The 20,714-nt window shown below is 46.4% G+C and overlaps 1 protein-coding gene across 1 annotated transcript; it reads left to right on the top strand.

Moving 5' to 3' along the window:
- Positions 1 to 15,412: 15,412 nt before the first annotated feature.
- Ankrd40cl (ANKRD40 C-terminal like) lies at positions 15,413 to 19,228 on the top strand. The gene is made up of 4 exons (XM_051183296.1): positions 15,413 to 15,452; positions 16,800 to 16,874; positions 17,939 to 18,114; positions 19,151 to 19,228. Exons 1-4 carry the CDS (start codon positions 15,413 to 15,415, stop codon positions 19,226 to 19,228), a joined length of 369 nt encoding a protein of 122 aa, XP_051039253.1.
- The last annotated feature ends 1,486 nt before the right edge of the window (positions 19,229 to 20,714 follow it).

Below are 20,714 nucleotides of genomic sequence, written 5' to 3' on the forward strand. Positions count from 1 at the left end.
ATGGTGGCCAGACACAGTAACACAGTCCCAGCCTCAGAGTGAGTTCAAGCCCATCCAAGCATGTGAGATGTGAAACCCTGTCAAAAAGGAAGGAAGGAAGGAATGAAGGAAGGAAGGAAGGAAGGAAGGAAGGAAGGAAGGAAGTCAGGACAATTGTACATGCCTTCCCTCTCTCAGGAGGCAAAGACAGAAGGATAATCATAAGTTCAAGTCTTCCTTGGGCTACAGAGAGAGGGTTAGCCCAACATGAGCTATAAAGTAAGACCTACAAAGTGTGTGTGTGTGGGGGGGACTTGCTTGGCAGCCAAAGATTACCTTGAACTCCTGCCTCCATCTCTTTGAGTGCTGCTATCATTGGCGCTCACTGCCATGCACACTGCTTATGGCTGTTCTCCAGCTGTATTGGGGTGGGGATGGTTGCGCGGTTCACAAAGCCTCGGGACGTGACTTCCTTCACAGAGGAAATCTCCCAAACCAGGTGGACTTCCATGGGCCAGAGCTAGAAAGAACGGTTTCATGGTCCTTTCACTGCACTGACTAGAACTCGGCCCTCTGTCTCTGCTCTCCCTGTGTCCCCGGAACACTCCCACCACTTTCCACTCCTCCTTGTACTCTCTGCTGCAAACCCCACCCGGGCTTCGGGGGTCTTTGGTTCAGTGTCTCTACAGCTATGTGTTCTCCAAACTTCACATCTGTATTTCTAGCAGTGGCTGGGAGCGCTCGCACTGCAGGCTCGGAGGTATGTATAACTTGACCTTCCTCCAAACATGATGATTGCCTGTCTCTGGCTAGTGATTTAGTGACCAGTTCATTCCATCAAGCACCCAATCCAGAAACCCCAGAAATGGCCACAGCCGTCACTGATTTCTCAACCCATGCTCCTTGAGTCACTTATATCTCTCAAACCATTCTCCCTCCACCCTGTACCCTGACTCAGTCCAGCTCAAATTCCTGAGTTAGCCTCCTCTCTTGTGGCAATGACCCCCATCTCTCCTGGAGCTCTCCCGCAGTTGCTTGGGTCTGCCTCCTCAAAACCCAGGCTAATGAAGTGTCTCTAGTGCATGAGCTCTGCTGTTCTGAAGGGACATAAACACATTACTTGAGGTCACCCATCTGTGCCATGGCAGGACTGAGGTGGGGGACTTTGGTTTATGAGTCTTTGGAGCCCCGTGATTCTACTCCCCATTCCTTTCAGGATAAAGCACAAAGAAAATTCTTCGCATAGCAGAAACCCTCAAACAGCGCGGAGCCGGCAAGCCCTTTGCACACACTCAGAGTCCTGCAGTGGGTTGAGCAGCTTTGCTCTGAGGGTATGAAATAGCCCCCTCCAAGGGGCCCAGCGTTGCCCTCCCCCCACACACATACACCTGTTCTGTTTCAATGACTTTCCTAATCCCTAGATCTTGGCAACCAGGCCATTTTCACAAGGACAGCCTTGCCTCAGGATTCCTTTTGCAAGACAAAACCTTTCTCAAAGATCCCCGGAGGTCACTAGGGTCCATTGTTTTTCTTCCCTTCCTGAGGATATGGTGGCCATTTAGTGAAAATAAATTGGGTTGAGAAGAGTCTGGGATTTGGTCTTTGAAGATGCCTGGGAGATCCTCCTGCCCAATCATGTTTCCTCTGGGCACTCATCCACCTTCCTATAAGATGTATTTCTTTCCCTAATAATTTTAAAACAAGGTATTGTTTCATTATCCAGTCCAGGTTGGTCTTGAACTCTTGGTTCTTCTGTCTCTACTTTCTATAGTAGGATGATTGGAGCATAGTACCATGCCTGGCCTTAAAGTGGTCTCTTTAACAAATATTAGCTTACTGATTGCCTGTTTTCTGACCAAAACATCAGGAAACAAATTAGAAAGTAGAAATACCAGGCTACTATGTTTCCAGAAAGTTAGGAGGCACTATCTCAAGAAAGTGAAGTAACTGTTTCCAGCAAGTGACAGTCTCCAGCAGGCAACACTGTCTCTTTGGGTTTCTCCTCTTTCCACAGAATCCAGGCAAGTGTCTGGCTTATTATCTCTGGTGCTCATTTAAGCTTTGCTGAGTGAAAGAGAACACAGGGATGGATGGATGGATGGATGGATGGATGGATGGATGGATGGATGGATGGATGGAAAGACAGATGGAGGGATAGATGGATGAGCAGAGATGGACGGATGGATGGATGGAAAGACAGATGGAGGGATAGATGGATGAGCACAGAGATGGATGGATGGATGCATGCATGCATGAACTTGTAAGGCAGATAGTGGCATTCTGGTTCATGTTGCTTCCTCAACACTGTGGAAGGCAGGGCTCCCCAAAGACCTGTGCTCACTCACAAGCCAGCCTCTGTGCCTAGAGTCTAGAAATCCTTTTCTCTCGGGAGAACTAGTGGACATGAAACAGTGCCTACAAGGTCTACAAGTAGCAATTCCATTTGGTACATGTTCAGGTTCAAAATGTCAGTGACATCCCATTCTTGTCTCCTGACATCCACTGCATGGAGAGACACCAGGGTCACAGACTCTGTTTCCAGAGTCTGACCACCTCCCATGGCCATCACTCCTACCAGCTTTACTTTGGTGGTAGCCTAACTGGGCCCTGCTTCCCTTCTTCCCTCCTCAATCCACCCTTCCTTTGCAGACAGGCACCGTTTGACAAACTCAGATTGCTTTTCTGTGCCATATTGGCTGACTTCTGATAGCTTTTCTTGCGTTTGGAACAGAGTTCAAAGTCCCCACCAGATATACTGCAGTACACACATGTGTGTGAGCACATACATGCGCACACACACACACACACACGCGCGCGCACGCACACACACACACACACACACGCGCACACACACACGCGCGCGCACGCGCACACCTGCTCATCTCGTCTCTCATTCACTCTGTTCTAGGCATCTGCTGCTCAAGCACATGTTGCTGATCCAGGATTTGGGCACTTTCCACTGCCCTGACCTGGAACTTTCTTTCCCACCTGTGTGTTTGGCTCACTCTGATGCTTCATTAGATTTCAGATCAAACATCCCAGCAAGTCCTTTCCTGTCTCCCTCATAGAAGAAGGAACATCACCTACATTGCTGGTGGCCCTTCCCAGTGTTGGTTTTCCTGTTTATCAGGTGCCATTATGTCTAAAACATGAATGCTTCAGGCATACCCCAGCAACTAGAACAGGGCCTGGCACATGGCAAGCATGCTACACATGCTATCTAGGCAAAAACGGAAGGGCATCCAACAGACACAGACGCTTGCTGGGCAGGTCTATTGGGGCAGGAGAGAGGGACTTGCAGCACAGACCCATAGGTCATCATGAGAGGCCACACATTCTTCCCGATCACAAGGCCACAGTCCTCCAATCCCCCGTCTGTCCTCCAATCCCTATCAGCTTTTGCAGTCTCCCTCATGGACTCTGGCCTTTGCCATGAGTTTGCTCCAGCCAGGGAGATGTTCACAGAGGTCAGGGAGATAAGTAGAGGTGTGTGCATCAACCCTGGCCTCATGCCTCACCATGAACATGCCTGGGCACACCTGTGGCTGTGCCAAAGAAGACTGGGCAAGGCTTACCAGCAGGCGGAGAAGCTGAGGTCCAGCATGGCTGTAGCTCAGGGGGCTGTAGCCCAGGAAGCCCTAGCCAAGTGGCATCTGTGGGGGCTCAGATCTAGAAGGCCCAGGAGCCAGGACTGAGGAAATGGGGAGGCTGGTGAGGGAGGTAGGCCAACTCATCACTGCCCCACACCACGGCTCTCCACTCTAACCCCTCTCTGGCACACTTTTCTCTCCTCACGGCCATCACACGTCCTGTCATATCTCACCTTTGCCCTTACCTGTCTATTTACTTATTTATTTTTAGGTATGAGTGTTCTGTCTACAGGTATGCCTGAGAAGAGGCCATCAGATCCCATTATAGATGGTTGTGAGCCACCAAGTAATTGCTGGGAACTGAACTCAGGACCTTTGAAAGAATAGCTAGTGATCTTAACCACTGAGCCATCTCTCCAGCCCCACCCTTTACCTATCTAATCCTTGTCATTCCGGTCAAACTTTAAAAGTAGTTTTCAGGGGCCAGGGAGATGGCTGGGTAGGGGAGGGCACTTTCTGAGCTAGCACAACAATGTGGCCTGCGTCTGGGTTCCCAGCACCTGTGCAAAAAGCTGGGCGTGGCTGTGGGGCTGTGACCCCAATGCTGATGAGTGGGAACAAATGGATCCCCAGAGATCCTGTTTCTAGGGAGTAAAGCAGAGAGCAACTGAGCAAGCTATCCAGTGTGTTCCTCTGGCCTCTACATGTGTGAGAGCATTGGCACTTGTACATACATACATAAATAAATAAATGTAATTCAAAAAACACAGATGCAAGACACAATGCAATCATCCACATAACGATTCAATCCATGCCTAGAACAGAGTTCAAAATCAGGGGGCTGGAGAGCCAGATCAGCAGTTAAGAGCACTGACTGCTCTTCCAGAGGATCTTGGTTAGATTCCCAGCAATCACATGGTGGCTCACAACCACTTGTAATGGGATCTGATACCCTCTTCTGGCATGCAGGGAATACATACAGACACAGCACTCATAAATAATAATAATAATAATAATAATAATAATAATAATAATAATAATAATGATCAGAATTCAATGACCCTAGCCATGGGGAGAAAACCAGCATAAGAATTCTCTAGAAGCACTCAACTTGTCTGGAAAGTTTCTCTGAGCATGATAGGGCCTCTGACCCACATCTTCAAGCAGGTGCTCTGGGTAGCCAACTGCCTATAAGAGGCAAGTTGGAGATTGCCTCTTGGCAACTGTATATTCAGGGAAATTAGAAAGGTTGGTGTTTATTGATTTTGGTTGCTTAGCAGCTAAACACCATGGTGGAGGTGGGGCTAAGGCAAAATGGGAGCCCCTGTAGGAGCCTGACAGGCCAAAGATCCTGTGCAACATCCTCACAAAGTACATGGGCACTGAACTCAGGCCCACCAAGCAGCCCCACCCATCGGAGATGCTGAGTTCATCATGTATCCCTAGCAGCTAGCATCCAGAGGTAATCTGACCCTAGGGGCAGCAGGACTGTCCTCTAGAGTCCTTCCCTGTGGTTCTACCTCAATCTTCTGGATTTCTGAACAATTTAGAAAACTGGTCCTCCAGGGATTCTGTGAACTGCTCAATCAGCCTTCCAGAAAATTCTCATTGGGCAGAATTAACCAGACTGGTTTTCTGTTGTGTGCAACCAGTAACTTAGTTGTCTACCCCCCCCCCCCCCCCACTCCTCAGAAGGCTGAACACCAACCCTTGGAAACCTCAGCCATCACCCTTGGCTCCACCCTACAAGTTGTCAGGAACACAAACAACCCCAGGGTGTTGGAGCGTATGAGTCAGCCTGCACCCAGGGTACCTAGAAAACAGGGCAAAAGGTGTGACAGCTGAAGGAATTGTTAGCTGGGCTTTCTTCTTAGTGTGTCATACCACCCTGTGACGGCAGCAAGGGTGTGGGGGTCTTGACTGCCCAGCTTTGGAGTTGAGATCATTACCTCAGCAAAACCCTAACCATAGAAGGCACCCTCCTGCCCCACCCCAGCCTCAGCATCTGGGTGCCACAGAGCTCAGGGAACAGAGAGACCAACATTCCAGAATACCCTACAAGTATCTCCACATAAACTGGACATGGTGGCTCATATGGTTTGTCTGGAAAGAGGGTCCTGCGATAGCCCAGGCACTCTTTCCTACCCAAGAGGCTGAGAGAAGGTTCTGTGGTCAAAAGAAGCCAAGGGTGAAGATGAGACCCAGATGTGCCTTGGGCTCCTTGGGTGGGCTGGGCAATGGGTGGACATTGCCAACAATGTATCTCAAGTGGAAAGATGTCAGCAAGTGATTCTGGGAGGGGCCAGAGGCCATCTTTGTAGATGTCCATCAAGAAAAATGAGTATCAGAAATCAAGAACCATCTCCTCATTGTCTAGGATGCCAAGGAGGAGGAGGGCAAAGGCTTTTAGGTTACACCAAGGTGACCCTGATTTTTTTCAGAAATGCTTTCCTACCAGGCAACATAGGAAAAGGAGATGGAGTTTAAAATTTCCATGGACAGAAAGTAAAAATGTGGGCAGCGGTGATGCACACCTTTAATCCCAGCACTCAGGAGGCAGAGGCAAGCAGAGCTCTGTGAGTTTGAGGCCAGGCTGGTCTACGGAGTGAGTTCCAGGATAGGTTCCAATGATATAGAGAAACCCTGTCTCAAAAAAAAAAGGAATTAGAAAAGGAAGGAAGATGGGGAGGAAGGAAGGGAGAGAGGGAGAGAGAAAAGAGGAATGGAAGGATGGAAGGAAGGAAGGAAAAGAAAGGAAGCTCACATCTGACTTGATGGCTTGTGAAGTCTACATCCCTAAAGGAAAACTTGCTGCCCCTAGTGCCTGAGAAAATGAAGGTCAAAGAGTAGGAGGAGCTATAGGGAGAGTTACGGAAAGAAGACTTTTAAGTCTGACTTGTTTCCATTTGGCACCTGCTGAATGCTGAGAGCCTGGGAATGCCAAGCACCGGGGATATCCGGGATACCATATTCAAAGTGAGATCCTGCTCAGAGCAATGGGAATTATCATTATTCTTATTATTTTGTTGATCAGGAAAGTGCAGTACAGGGGTATTGAATGAGGGAGTCAGAAAGCATGCTTCTCGCAGGTTGGTTCAAATCACTCAAGGTGCTACAAAGATGGGTTTCTGGGATAGCCGGGAATACCGCTCTGGAGCTTTAAACCCGAAGGTGGTGTTGGGAGAGATGGGAGGTTCCGGAGGGAAGGGATTAACTGAGGTGCAAATTCTTGGAGAGAACTCAGGAAGGTATGGTGCGACACCTAGTGGATGTGAGGAGGATGGCAGTATGGGAACTACCCTGCCCATGACACACGTGTGAACAGAAGGGAGAACAGAGGGGAGTGTGTGGAGTTGAAACCCAACTCAGGCCTGTGTCAGCATTGACTATTCTAGGGATCGAGGTCTGGGGAAGGGCATTCTGGGAAGACAGAGAGAAAGAAAATAGACTTCCACTGAAAGACCTAAAAAGTAATGTTAATGATGGACTAACCTAGAAACCAGTATCTGTTCCTTGGAATTTGCTAGCTTCCTCTCACAAGGCCCTAAGATAAGAATTCACACTGCCCCTCCTTTCCTGTGAGTCAACAGGTGGTAAATAGGGTCAAGAGATAGCTGTAACTCTGGTTTGGCCAGACAAGATTAATTAGCACACCTGAAGCCCTAAGGTCTGCTGACCCTAATAGCGAGACCATCCGGCCACCAAGGGTCACGTACTCAATGGACAGAGGGTCCCACCCCCTCCCTAAGCTTGTGGGTTTGCCTTTAAAAACACCTGGGCCCAGGGGAGGGGGCTTCTCTCTAGCCTTCGTGCTGGAGGAGCCCATTTGCGCAAACGTTTCCTGTTCATTAAAGCCTCTTGCATTTTGCAGCAACTGGACTGGGCATTGAGTTCTTGGGGTATCGACCGAACCTGGAAGACTCCTCATTCTGAGGGTCTTACACCACTAAGCGTTGACTATGGAAAAAAAAGATGCAAAAGGCAAAAAGAGGAAGAGCTCATCAGTTAAATGGCCACACAAGCCTGTTGTCCTGAATTTGACCTCTACTACCCGAGTCAGGGTGGAAGGCGAGAAAGGACTCCAGAAAGTTGTCCTCTAACCTTTACACTCAAAACAAAAATGAGATACCCCTTCACATTCACTTGGAGGCTAGAATAAAAAGGCAGTCAATGTACAGCCACTCAAGTTGGAGGCAGTGGAGGTCTCTCTGGAGACTGCAGCATTTCAAACTATTGCATGCAGAATGTCTACAAGGATACTCATGGTGTCAGTGCTCTGGCTGGAAGAAGCCCTCTAGGCTTCCCTCTGAGGACAGAAACACACTTTTCCCCCTCCTTCCTTATTTATGTGCAGTCTGCTTGCCTGTACCCACCACGTGAGGCATGCAGGAGCCCTTGCAAGCTGAAACAGGGTGTCAGATCCCTTGGAAAGGTAGTTACAGGTGTTTGTGAGAAACATGTAGGTACTGGGAATGGAACCCAGGTCCTCTGGAAGAGCAGAAGTGTCCTTTAGCCGCTGAGCCCATCTCTTCAGCCCCTCTCTTTTTAAGACTCTCGTGTAGCCCAAACTCCCCATGTAACCAAGGGTGACCTTAAACTTCTAATCCTCCTGCCTCTACATGTTGTACCAGGCTTTTAATCTTGGTTCAGCAACCAGCTCCCAAATCATGACACGCAGACAAATCATGACATGCTTGGCCTTACTTTATGCTTGTCCCATTAGCTTTATAACTTTACCTGTTTTCTTTTCATCTACAGTTTACCTTGGGGCTTTCTTCCTTCCTTCCTCCCTTCCTTCCTCCCTTCCTTTCTTCTTTCCTCTGTTCCCTCCCTCCCTCCCACCCTCCCTCCTTTCTTTCTCATCTGTCTTACCTTCACTGCTTCTCATATTTGGCTGGCTGGCAGCTGCCTGGCTTCTGGCTCAGGTGTGTCCCTCTCCATCTCCCTTACTCTCTCCTCCTTCTCCTCTCTCTAGAGTCCTCCTATTTATTCTCTCTGACAGCCAGCCCTGCCTATCCCTCTCCTGCTTAGCTATTTATTGTCCATCCATCTCTTTATTAGACCAATCAGGTGCCTCAGGCAGGCAAGGTGAAACAAATGTAGCACATGATTAAACAAAGGCAGCAGACACAAATGTAACACACCTTCACATAGTTAAAATATTTCGAAGCATAAACAAATGTAACATATCTTTGACTAGTTAAAATAATATTCCACAACATGTATCTTTTTTGTCTTTTCTTTCTTTTTTTTTTAATTTTTGAGAGTTTCTCTGTAGCTTTAGAGCCTATCCTGGAACTCTGTAGGTCAGGTTGGCCTCAAACTCACAGAGATCAATCAACCTGTTTCTGCCTTCAGAGTGCTAGGATTAAAGGTGTGTGCCACCACCACCAGGCTCAACATGTATCTTTTATTTACTAGATAATTAGATTTTAGGAAATAAATATTTTTGTTTATTTAAAAACTGAGTACTTATAATTTCTTGTTCCCAGGATTTTTATCATAGAATAAAATGTGTGGGGTTTTTTGGTTGTGTGTATGTGTTTTGTTTTTCAAGACAGGGTTTCTTTGTGTAGCCTTGGCTGTTTTAGAACTAGCTGTGTAGACCAGGATGGCCTCAAACTCCTCTGCCTCTCAAGTGCTGGGATTAAAGGCTTTTGTAACCACTTCCCAGTGCCTTTCTTTTTTTTCTTTTAAGACTAAATGGTATTTTAAAAATTAAGCCTGGTTGGGCGGTGGTGGCACATGCCTTTAATCCCAGCACTCAGGAGGCAAAGACAGACAGATCTCTGTAAGTTCGAGGCCAGTATGGTCTACAAGAGCTAGTTCCAGGATAGGCCCCAAAGCCACAGAGAAACCCTGTCTTGAAAAAACAAAACAAACAAAATGCAATAAAACATCACAGCCTAAAAGCTTTTATGGCACAAATACCTCACTTGGATGATGAGCCTCAGATCTAATTTGGAACATTTTCAGAATCCTTTGATGGTGATAAGCTTTGAAGTTCTTGGAAACAAGATTTATGACTAAATAAAATAATAGGAATGAAATCTAGGTGAGGGTGTGGAGAGCTTGGACCCTCTCACAATGTCAGTGACAGACACTGCAGAGTGCTGGTTACTCTGAAAAGTTTGATAGCTCCTGAAAACGGAGGTCCTAAACCAGAATGTAATTCTCATATATATATTGGGCAGATCTGTACATTGAAGGCCTGCCTGGTCTACAGAGTGACTTCCAGGACAGCCAGAACTACAGTGAGACCTTGTCCTGAAAAACAAATGAACAAACAAAATGTAATAGAAATCTAAAAGAATCACTGTATCTAGGGTAGACATTAGAATGAAACAGTTATTTTCAGGGAGTATTTAGACCTTGAAGAAATCATTGTGGGAAGACAGTGATTGTTTCCTGTCATCTACAGAGCTGTTTTTCTGAAGGAGCTTTTACAGCCTTGCATCACGTTCATCACTGGATGGCCCTCCGACACCTGGGGCATCTTACATTATCGGGTACTGCCTTCAGAGCACAAAAAGGACTAAAGTTGCAGGGGTGATGTTTTCCTTCCAAAAGCATACAGATCAGAGCAGGGGCTTTGGTGTGAGGAACTTGTTTCACCCAAAAAACAGCTTTTGTGTAACACTCAATAAATACTCCTTTACATAGCTGTCTGGGGTTCTGTTTATGTGAGCTATAGCTCCCTGCTGTGACAGAGCATGGTTTGCATCTTTGAGTGCCCTCCTTCTTCGATCAGCCCATGAAACATTGAACATCTAACGCCAAAGTCTTGTGCAAGACTGTGTGTGGCAGCACTGACCCTCATAACTCAAAATGGGACCAAAACAAATGTCCATCAATTTATGTGGGGGGAAAAAAAACTGTAGCATGGATGAGCCTTGAAAACACTATGCTAAGCAAAAGAAGTCAGGCACACAAAAAAATTACATATCACCGAAATGACATGAAATGTCCAGAACAGACAAATCCATAGATACAGAAAATAGACATGTTATTAGGATGAGTAAGGGAAATGACATTTGAAGGTAATAGAGAATAAAAACAGGATGTTATTTCGGAATGATAAAACAAGGAACATTACAGTGACTGTTACACAACCCTGTGAATACACAAAGGGGGGGGGAAAGGCCTGAATATTTTAAAACGGGGGTCAGTAAGGACTGGAGGGCTAGTTCAGCGGTAGAGTGCTAGCCCAGTATGCATGTGGCTCTAAGTTTGATTCCCTGACACTGCAAGATAATGTGAGCAAAGTTCATGGTGTATAAGTCCCCTCATAAAGATTGTTTTTGAGACAGCTCTGGCTGTCCGGGAACTATGTAGACCAGGCTGGCCTCAAACTCACAGGGATCTGCCTGCCTCTACCTCTGTTGGACTTAAAGGGGTGTGCTACCATACCCTGAGAAGAATTTTGCTCTTGCAGAGGACCCAAGACCTAAGTTTGATCCCCAGAACCCACACAGAATGGCTCACAACCACCTGTAACTCTGGCTCCAAGGCAGCTGATGCCTCTGTGGACACCTACAATCATATGCATGTGCTCACACAGACATACACAGTTAAATTAAAACTTAAAAATTAAAAGCTTAAAAAATGTGTGTGCGTGTGCTTCCATGTGCATGCACGAAGACAGAAGAGGTTACTGAAGTGTCCTCTTGTCCTTTAGTCTCTGCTTACTTACTCCTTTGAGGCAGGATCTCTCCATGAACCTGGGTCTCACCTGTAGGCGGACTTTTCTTTCCCACCAAGGACTCTCCAAAATAGCACAGAGAGACTTAATATTAATTATAAATGCTAGGCCAATAGCTTAGACTCGTTTTTAGTTAGCTCTTATAACTTAAATTAACTCATTTCTTTTAATCTACCCCAAGGCTTGTTTACCTCATCTATGAACTTCCCATGTTGCCTCTTCCAAGTCTGGCTTAAGACTTCTCAGCCTCCATCCCCTTCTTTCCAGGATTCTCCCTGCCGCCAAATCCTGCCTATCTGCCAATCAGTGTTTTATTAACAGTGAGAGCAATACATTTTCACAGTCTACAGAGGGTTATTTCATAGCACTCACTTCCCTGCCAGCTAAATGGGGTGTCAGCAAGTCCAGCCACTCCACCGGTCCCTGCCCTCCTCATAGCTGGGGTCCCAAGCATGCAGAATGCCTGTCTTGTCACATGGATGCTGGGGTTTAAACTCTGGTCCCCATGATTTCAAAGCCAGTATTCTTAATCAATAATCCATCATTTCAGTCCCGGGGTGGGGGTACCTTTTTAAATGCATGGAAAGAAAAACAAAACACTCTTAAGAAGAGAAAGAAAACAAGATTCAGAAACAGCCTCCATAATGCTACATCAACATGGACACCAGGGTGTGTCAAAGAACTTTCCCAGAGTCTTACAGGGGTGTTAAGGTAGACAAGGGTCTGGAAATGTGGGCTTCAATGAGAAGTCAGCCAGAAAACACCAGAGCCACAACCTGAAATACTGATGCAGCACACGTAAGAACCTGTAATTCTCTATTAGGGCTGACTGTGGCCCTCCTCGGAGGGAATTTGACAAGCCTGTATAGGTCTTTCTTTACTGAGTCTATTGTTCTTGTGTGTGAAGGCCAGCAGGGACTCAAGCTCTGTTCAGAGGGTTCAGTCTTTCCTTCGAGCAATATGTCAGGGTTTTGTTTTTGTCTTTTTGCTGTTGTCACTGTAACAAAATGCCCAATAAACAACTGAGGAAAGATTTCTTTTGGCTTCCAGCTTCAAAGGCCACAGCCGTTGTTCATGTGGCACCCACCACTGTGGGAATGTGTGGAGGCAAAACATCAGATGGAGGGGTGTTGGCAAAGCAAGGCTGTTCACCTCATGGCAGCCAGGGAGCCTAGAGGAAAGGAGGCACCCAGGAGAGACCCACCCCTCACCTCAGTGATCCACTTCCTCCAGGTAGGCCTAACCACCTATTCATGTACTTAAGACCTGGTAACTTCTCGACAGCACCAGCTGGAGCAGTAGGCAGGGAGACTTCATATCCAAACCCACCAAGCTTGTATTTTCTGGAACAAGTAGCTGAGTTTCCCTGCCTCGACCCCTACTGTTGATCAGCTAAGAAACTGCGTTAATTTCAGGCTCACTGAAGAAGCTTTTGGAGCTCAGTAGTTCCAGGCCTTTTCCACAGCACATAAGGATGCAGGTGTTAAGGCTGCTCACCAAACCACTTGCCTCTATACCACCTTCCTCAATCATTAAGCATCTTTTCCCCAAAAAATACTATGTACGGATAGCTGGAACAGCAACAGGGCTGGAGGTCTAGCTCAGTCGGTAAAGTGCTGGACCACATGTACAAAGCCCTGGGTTCTCTCCCCAACACCACTTAACTCAGTTGTGCTGGTGCAATCCTGTGATCCCAGCACTTGGGATAGTGAGGCAAGGGGGATCATAAGTTCAATGTCATCCTCAACTACATAAGGAGTTGGAGGTAAATAATGAAGATAGAAATAATAACAGCTTCCAGGGGCAAAACCTAGGGTGTGGGAAAACAATCTTGAAAAGTTTTTATTATTGTTCATTTGATGTGTGGGGGACATGTGTATACCACAGTGTGTGTGTGTGTGTGTGTGTGTGTGTGTGTGTGTGTGTGTGTGTGTGTGCGCGCACACAGCTTGAGCTCAGACAACTTCCAGCAGTCAGTTCTTTCCTTGCTTCCAGGGATGGTGCTTGGGTTGCAGGTTTTCACAGCAAACACCTCTACTGCTAAAGTCACCTTGCTGCCCCATGTTAGTTGTGTGTGAGTGGCTGAGGGTGCACAAGGCACATGCAGCCTGACCCTTACTTCCCCAAAAGACATTGCCTGTATTATATACACGATGATCCTAGCAGCACCCATCTCCTTCCTGTTACATCTCCACCTGCCCTGATGACTTGAGATCCGCCTTCACTGTCTCAGTCTCATCTGCCCATTGGGTCTTGTTTAAACTCATTCTAAAACATCACTGGCTTAATTATAAAAATTATACTGTATTTCCCACAGCCAGGAGAGCTAGATCCCCTTCAGAGCTTTTATTTTCTGACATTGCTTCCCTAACCATTGTTTTGTTTGCTTCCTCATAAAAATTTTTCACTTAAAACGTGTACTGAGGGCAGGATCAGTGGTAAAAGTGCAACCAAGCCTGACAACCTGAGCTCAATTTTCTGAACCCAGCCTAGGATGAAAGGAGAGAACCAACTCCACAATGCGGCCCTCTGATCTCCGTATGCTACACTCCCAGCCCAGGAGACAGTTCTGTATGGGTCCTCACTCCCATTTTAGCGGAGCACAGATAGTGGCCTTTTCCCATGATTCATTCATTCATTCATTCATCCATTCATTCATATTCTGTGTCTCTCTCTCCCTCCCTCCCTCATCCTGGAACTTGCCCGGTACACCTAGCTGGCCTTGAACTTAGAGATCCACCCACCTCTGCTTCCTGAGCCCTGGAATGAAAGTGTTTGCCACAAAAGTTTTTCGGGATGTTCGTACCAATCCGCCTTGGAAGGCAGACAGTGCTCTCCCGAGTGGGTGCACCAATGGGCTCTGAGTGGATGAGCCGACAGGACAGTATGTGATGGGAAGAGTGGAGGCTTTCTTTCAGTGTGCTTGCTAGCTGCAGCTCCTGTCTCCCTGAGCCTGTTTTAACAGGTGGGGTGATTCAGGATGCCTGTTTATAGCTTACTACACCCCAGCTGGCCAAAGTACATTTCCAGGCCAGGCCAGGCCAGGCAGACCTACTTCCTCCTATCTGTCACTCCTATCTTTCTCCATTCCTGGCAGGAAGACATCAGCATGGTGCTGGGGAGACAGTCATGCCATCCCAGTCTAACGTCAGCCTGTCTGTGCCTATTGGACCTCAGTTTCCTCGTTTGCTCCTTAAGCAATTTGTCTACATCAGTGATTCTCAACCACAACTGTACATTACAATCAGGGGACTTTAACCATCCCGGTGTCTCCAAGGCACACCAGGAGACCACTTAACTGGACTCCTTGTAGGGTGGCTGGCCAGGCAGCCAGTTTCCTGCAGGTGTGCATATCATCTATGACCTCTAGGATCCTCCAGTGTTTACGGCTGACGACCACTCAGCTCACTGGATGGACTGTCCATTTGTTGACTACTGCCACTGGAATGTTAAACACCTGTCACCCATACATATGGTCTCAGTGCATGCCCCTCCTGCTTCAAAGCTTGCATTTGAGAGCTTGGGACAACAGCTTCACTTCGGACTTTGCCCAGCTCCACCCACCCTTCATCAAGCTTCCTGTCCCAGCCCACCTCCTGCACTTTGATGCTTGCAATCAAGGGATGACATTCACAAGACAGCCTGCCCAGGTATGGCCAGGGGCTTCCAGCTTCTTTCCACTCATGCATAGCAACTGAGGGGGTGGTGGGAGAGAGGGAATGTTTGATCCCAGGAATTAAGGGTTTGACATTCCTTATCTCTGATAAGGATCCACAAATCCTTTCCAAGGAAAGACAAGATTCTGGTGGAGGGTCCTGGGGCGCCTGGCTGGTCCCTGGTACTCACGCCAGAGCAAAGGACCCCTTTCCCATCCAAGTGTTAGTGGGCATTGATTGTATCCAGGTCACAGCCTAGGAGGGAGAAGCTGAACTTGCATTTCTGCCTTCACTTGCAGCATGCTATTCAAGCTATGGGGCACACCTATGCATGTGTACTGAGCAATAAACATGACCTTGCCCATTTTACAGGACTGGTGACAGAACACACTATCTCACTACACATACTTACGTTGAGACACTAGGAAACACTTTTTACTTGGTTGGGAGCTTTCATATAACTTGAGAGGGGCCACTCATCTGTCATGGAGGAGCCTAAACAGGACGTCAGAGAGAAAGTGGAAGGTGAGTGGGTTCTGTTTCCAACAGTCCTTAAAGGGAATGCTGCAAAGGAGGGTGTGCAGAAGGTGGTGGCTAGTGCTGCAGGCAGTGGGCCAGTCATGAGCAGGGAAACTGGGCCAAAGGTTCTCTCCCTGCACCAGCTACACACATGTAAGCAGCAGCCAGCAGTCTCTAGTGCTACTAGTTGCAAGGAGAGCCTCCCGGGCCTTTTTTTTTTTTTTTTTCTCGAAACCCCATGAGGTAGGGCTTCTTAGTCCCATTTTTCTGGTTAGAAAATAGGCTCAGGGAGGTTTCACACCTTACCCAAGGTGTCAACTTGGTGCCAAAGAAAGAAATCGAGCCTGAATTTGCCTATAATCCACTTACAAACGTGTCTGTGAGATGCTGCTTTGGACAGAAGTCTCAGCCTCCTCCCTGGGCAGGACTGTCTACTTGCTGGGAGTATTTGACTCTACTGTACAAGTAGGGCTTGCATTTGGAGAGACCTAGGGCTTCAGATTTAGTATTCTATGGCTGTTGGCTTGAAGCGGCTCACCTTCTATAAAGTAGTGTGTTCTGCTATCTGACCTGGGCACCACTGCCATCCCCCGCATTACCATCTGCTTCCTCTATCGTCCTTCCTGTAAAGACTCACTCATGTCTTTCAAGTTTCATTGTTGCCCTATGGTGTTGGGGACTGAACTGAGGGCCTTAGATGCGATGGGCACGTACTGAGCAATTTCCTGAGCACTTCAAGGACTTTTAAGGCAGTGTTTCCTTGTGTAGCCCTTGGTTGTCCTGAGATCCACCTGCCTCTGCCTTCCCACTGCTAGGATTAAAGGTGTATAAATCTACCACCCAGTTCCTTCAAGTGGTGCTGTCCTGGAACTCACTCTGTAGACCAGGCTGGCCTCAAACTCAGATCCACCTGCCTCTAAGGAAGATTTTTAATACTTCTTTCCTTTCTGCCATATAGCTTTGCTAGAGACCTGGAAACACAAAAACACTGCATACTAAACATAACAGGAGAAACTTAGGGGCATAGATTATAAATATTTCTTTCCCAGATTAGGCACCATTTTAAAATATAGAATTGGCTTCCTTTCATGATTTGGCTGGTAATTAAAAAAAAAAAAAAAACACTCAAGATCAAAACTAGGGCCTATGAAATGGCTACTTGCTACACAAGCAAGTAGCCCAACCCCCAGAGCCCCATCTGGAAATAAAGTTCTTATTGTGATTGTAAGATTAACATTAATTACTGTCCTTTGCCTGTGAACAGGGAGAATAGACTTGGGTGGAGGGAAGCTGGAGAGAGAGGCAAACGCTGGGGACACTGCTTTCTCAGACCATCTCTTTCCTCTTTCCCAGGTGAATGTCAAAAAGGCATGAATCCACACTTGCCAGCCGACCCATGTGACAGCAAACCTGACAACATGGCTCCAGGTAAGAACCACGAGGCAGAGCTGGGCTCACCACGTGGTTTATCCAGTGTAGTGCTAGTCCATACTGCCCTGGAGATAGCAAGTTGACAAGATTCACACTCAGTGTCACATCCTAAGACCTAGCTGTCGGGGGAGGCCAGAAGAATCACACCCAGTGATTGGTACCTTGCCCAATCACACGTATTTCCTAGTAAATTCTCAAGCAGCCAACTAAGCATCGTGACTGCTATACACTGCCAATGCATTAAAAGACCCTTTGTGTATTTTACATGTATGGGTGCTTTTTCTGCATGTGTATCTATCTGTGCACCGTGTGTGACTGGTGCCCTCAGGCCAAAAGAGGGTACCAGACCTCCTGGGATACAGATGGTTGTCAGTTTTCATGTGGCTGCTGGGAATGGAACCCATGTCCTGTGCAGAGCAGCCAGTGCTCTTAACCACTGAGGCACCTCTCCAGCCCTTCACTGCATATTTTAAATATCTTACTACAGGTTGAAAAGCACAGTCAGGGTAGAGTGCTTACCCTACATGTATTTAACACTCTGGATTTTACCCCCAACCCCGAGAAAGGAAGATGGTGAGTGTGGTTCTATCACTTGGATGGCTGAGGTAGAAGAACCTTGAGTTTAAGGTTTGTCTGGGCTACATAGTAAGACATGCCTCTAAAGATAAATGGGCTGGAGCGATGGCTCAGGAAGCTGAGTGCTTGTGGCTCTTCCAGGAGGTTCTCATCTGGCAGCTCACTATTGCCTGTAACTCCAGGTCCAGAGGATCTGGCCCTCCTTTTAGCCCCAGGCATTTACACACACAACATTCAAACAGACATGTAAGTTCTTCAAAAAACAAACAAAAAACAAACAAACAAAAAACACGCTTGAGTGACCAGCTGGTGTCAAACTGCAAGCTTTAGGTTTGTAGTAGACCTGAGGGGAACACAACTTCGTTAACACTCTAAAATCTCAGCTCATATAGCATCTAAAAAGCTCCAAGTCTACTTATTTTTCAGTTTTCAGGGTCATTTTTGCTGTGATAACCAATAATGCCAACATCTTTTAATATGATCAGAGCTGGTGCTTAAAGTAAGAATTCATGGCTCCAAAGAGAACGACTTCATTGAGATTGAATTGCACAGACAGGAGCTGAGTTATCAGGGCCTACTGCAAGTGTGCTGCTGTGAGCTGGGGGTCCGCCCGGAGCAAGTGGACAAGATGAGGAAGCTGCCAAACACATTGCTCAGAAAGGTAGGCTGCACACCACCAAGTACTAATGCTATGGGTAAACCACGTTCTGAAAAGCCAATGGTTTAGTTTTCACGTACCAAGACACACAGAGCTCCAGATGATAAAACTGCCTGGAGTCACATAGCCACTCTCGGTTACTTCTGCTGATTCCACAAACCTAATTCAGACATTTCTCAAACACCTGAGTGACAAGAGACACACAGATTTAAGAATTCTATATTCAGCTCTGACAATCTCTGCAACACCGGCTGGCTAATAAAAGACAGCATTGTCCTCAGACAATGGCTCGCTCTTACCGCTTAGGGAAGCCCACCTTTGCAATCCCCACAAAAGTTATTTCTTTGAATTTTGCCAAGGTAAAAATGTAGATCTAAAGTTTTAATGCCAGATTTCATTCCTTAAGTATCTTTCCTTCCACCTGGCAGTGGTGGTGCAACCCTTTAATCCCAGCACTTGGGAGGAGGAAGCAGGAAGATCTCTGGGTTTGAGGCCAGCCTGATCTACAAGTTCCAGGACAAAAAAAAAAATTTTTTTTCACCTCCAAAATGCCTCTGGCAATTTTTACTGTTGTCTCAGTTGTTGATATATTCTTTGTAAACTACCATTAAGTCACAAGATAATCAAACTTTCCAGATGGCTTTAAAAAAAAAAAAAATTGAGCTGGGTTTGAGGGCATTTACACCTTGATAATTCCAATATCTGGGAAGCAAAGGCAGATGGATCTGAGTTCTAGGCCAGTCAGGATTACATAGAAACCCTGTCTCAACAAATAAAATTTTAAGAACTAAACCAAACTGGGCAGTGGTGGCAGATCTCTGTAAGTTCTTGGCCAGCTTGGTCTACAGAGCAAATTCCAGGACAGGCTCCAAAGCTAAAGAGAAATCCTGTCTTGAAAGAAACAAAACAAAGAATAAACCACTGCTAATGATTTACCATGGAGACAAAAGCAAACCTGAAATGGCCTGCCAGCAGTAAGCTGGATTCCAGTGACTTCACACAGTATTCTGGAATCACTAAGTCTTTCCCCAACTTTTAGGACAAAGACATCCAAAGACTCCGGGACTTTCAGGAGATAGAAGTCTTGGTGAAGAGCAGAAACTCTGAATGGACTTAGCATGCAGCATCACCTCTGACAGAGAGACCCTGCTACAATAGCCAAGCTGCAAAAATGACTTACTAGCTCCAGAAGAGTCTGGAATCACTGTCAATAATAAGGCCTAGACCATGTGACAATTTGGGTAACCACATTTGAACTTTGGAAATTTTCCTCATTTCTAACCTCTCTGAGCAGGAATTGACAAACACAGCTACAGTATCCATGAAGAGGCCCAGTTTATTTTGAAGTGCTGCACCCCAATACTGACACTCTACTACTGAGCTGCATATAAGCCCCACTTAGCAATCAAACAGAATGGCTTAATCACCTGAGTAAACAACTAACTTCTCAAGGCTAAGACAACTTGTGAAAACAGCTCTCATAACACTGTAGCTGGTGGCGGCTTCACTAGCTTAACTAAAGACTGGGGGGCTATCATACCCAAGCTGGTCTTCTGAAGTTTACTTTTGGAGTGTGTGTCACTTTATTAGCACTTTGCTATAACTTGCCCACATTCACTTAGCCATTCCTCTCTTGATAGTCATCACTCTTCAAACATCAAGCCACCTCTGATCCTTATGAATTTAAAACACCAGAACTCCTCAGGGCCCAACACATTCTATTTGTATTCCCAACTCAAGAGTCCACTGTTTCCTTATTACCAACTTCCCAGCGGCTGAGATTTGAGGGAAAATACACAGAGCAAGCACTACACAACTGCCAGAGGGAAACTTTATATGGTAACATGATCCATTTTACACTGTGCTTGGTATCCAGAACTCTAAGGGAAGGAGCTCTGTGTAAGGATGTGCATTTTAATTTCATAACTCTACAATGGGCTTGGTATCCAGAACTCTAAGGGAAGGAGCACTGTGTAAGGATGTGCATTTTTGAAGTATTCCAAGCCCAGTATTCCACAATTGCAAATTGTGACTAGACAGGATGGATCCTCAAGTGACAACTTCCCTAATTGTGTTTTGCTTTCAATAGTAAGGAAAATGTAGGCAGGAGCCTGAGGTTGGTTAGGTTAATATCTAGAAATCACCATTTGCAGAACACTGAGAACGGTTTTTAAATTAATAAATTTAACATAAACTTTAATTGGAATACAATAAATTAGGAGGGTGATGCTATCCAGTGGCTATAGTTTGAACAGTAATCCAACCACAAGGGCAAACAAATTCTTACCTGCTCTAAGTTAATCAACACACTCCACTACAAAACAAAGTGGGGGGAGGGGGCACACATGGGGCTCTAGGAGCTCAGAGGGCTTTAGATTTTCTGTATAGCCGAGGGATGGATGATCCTAAACCTCCCTCATGCTGGGGTTAGATTCAAAGACCCTTTTCTCTAAGTCCTAAAACAAAACGAGAGCTTCAAGAAAAAGTACAATTAAGTTTTACTTCCTACCTTGACTGTAAAAACAACCAACAACTTCATTAATTAACTCTCAAACCCCTGATTCCAAGATGCACACACACAACCTGCTTTTTTACAGTGATGG

The sequence above is a fragment of the Phodopus roborovskii genome, unplaced genomic scaffold (assembly GCF_943737965.1).
Source record: "Phodopus roborovskii unplaced genomic scaffold, PHOROB, whole genome shotgun sequence".
Lineage (NCBI taxonomy): Eukaryota > Metazoa > Chordata > Mammalia > Rodentia > Cricetidae > Phodopus > Phodopus roborovskii.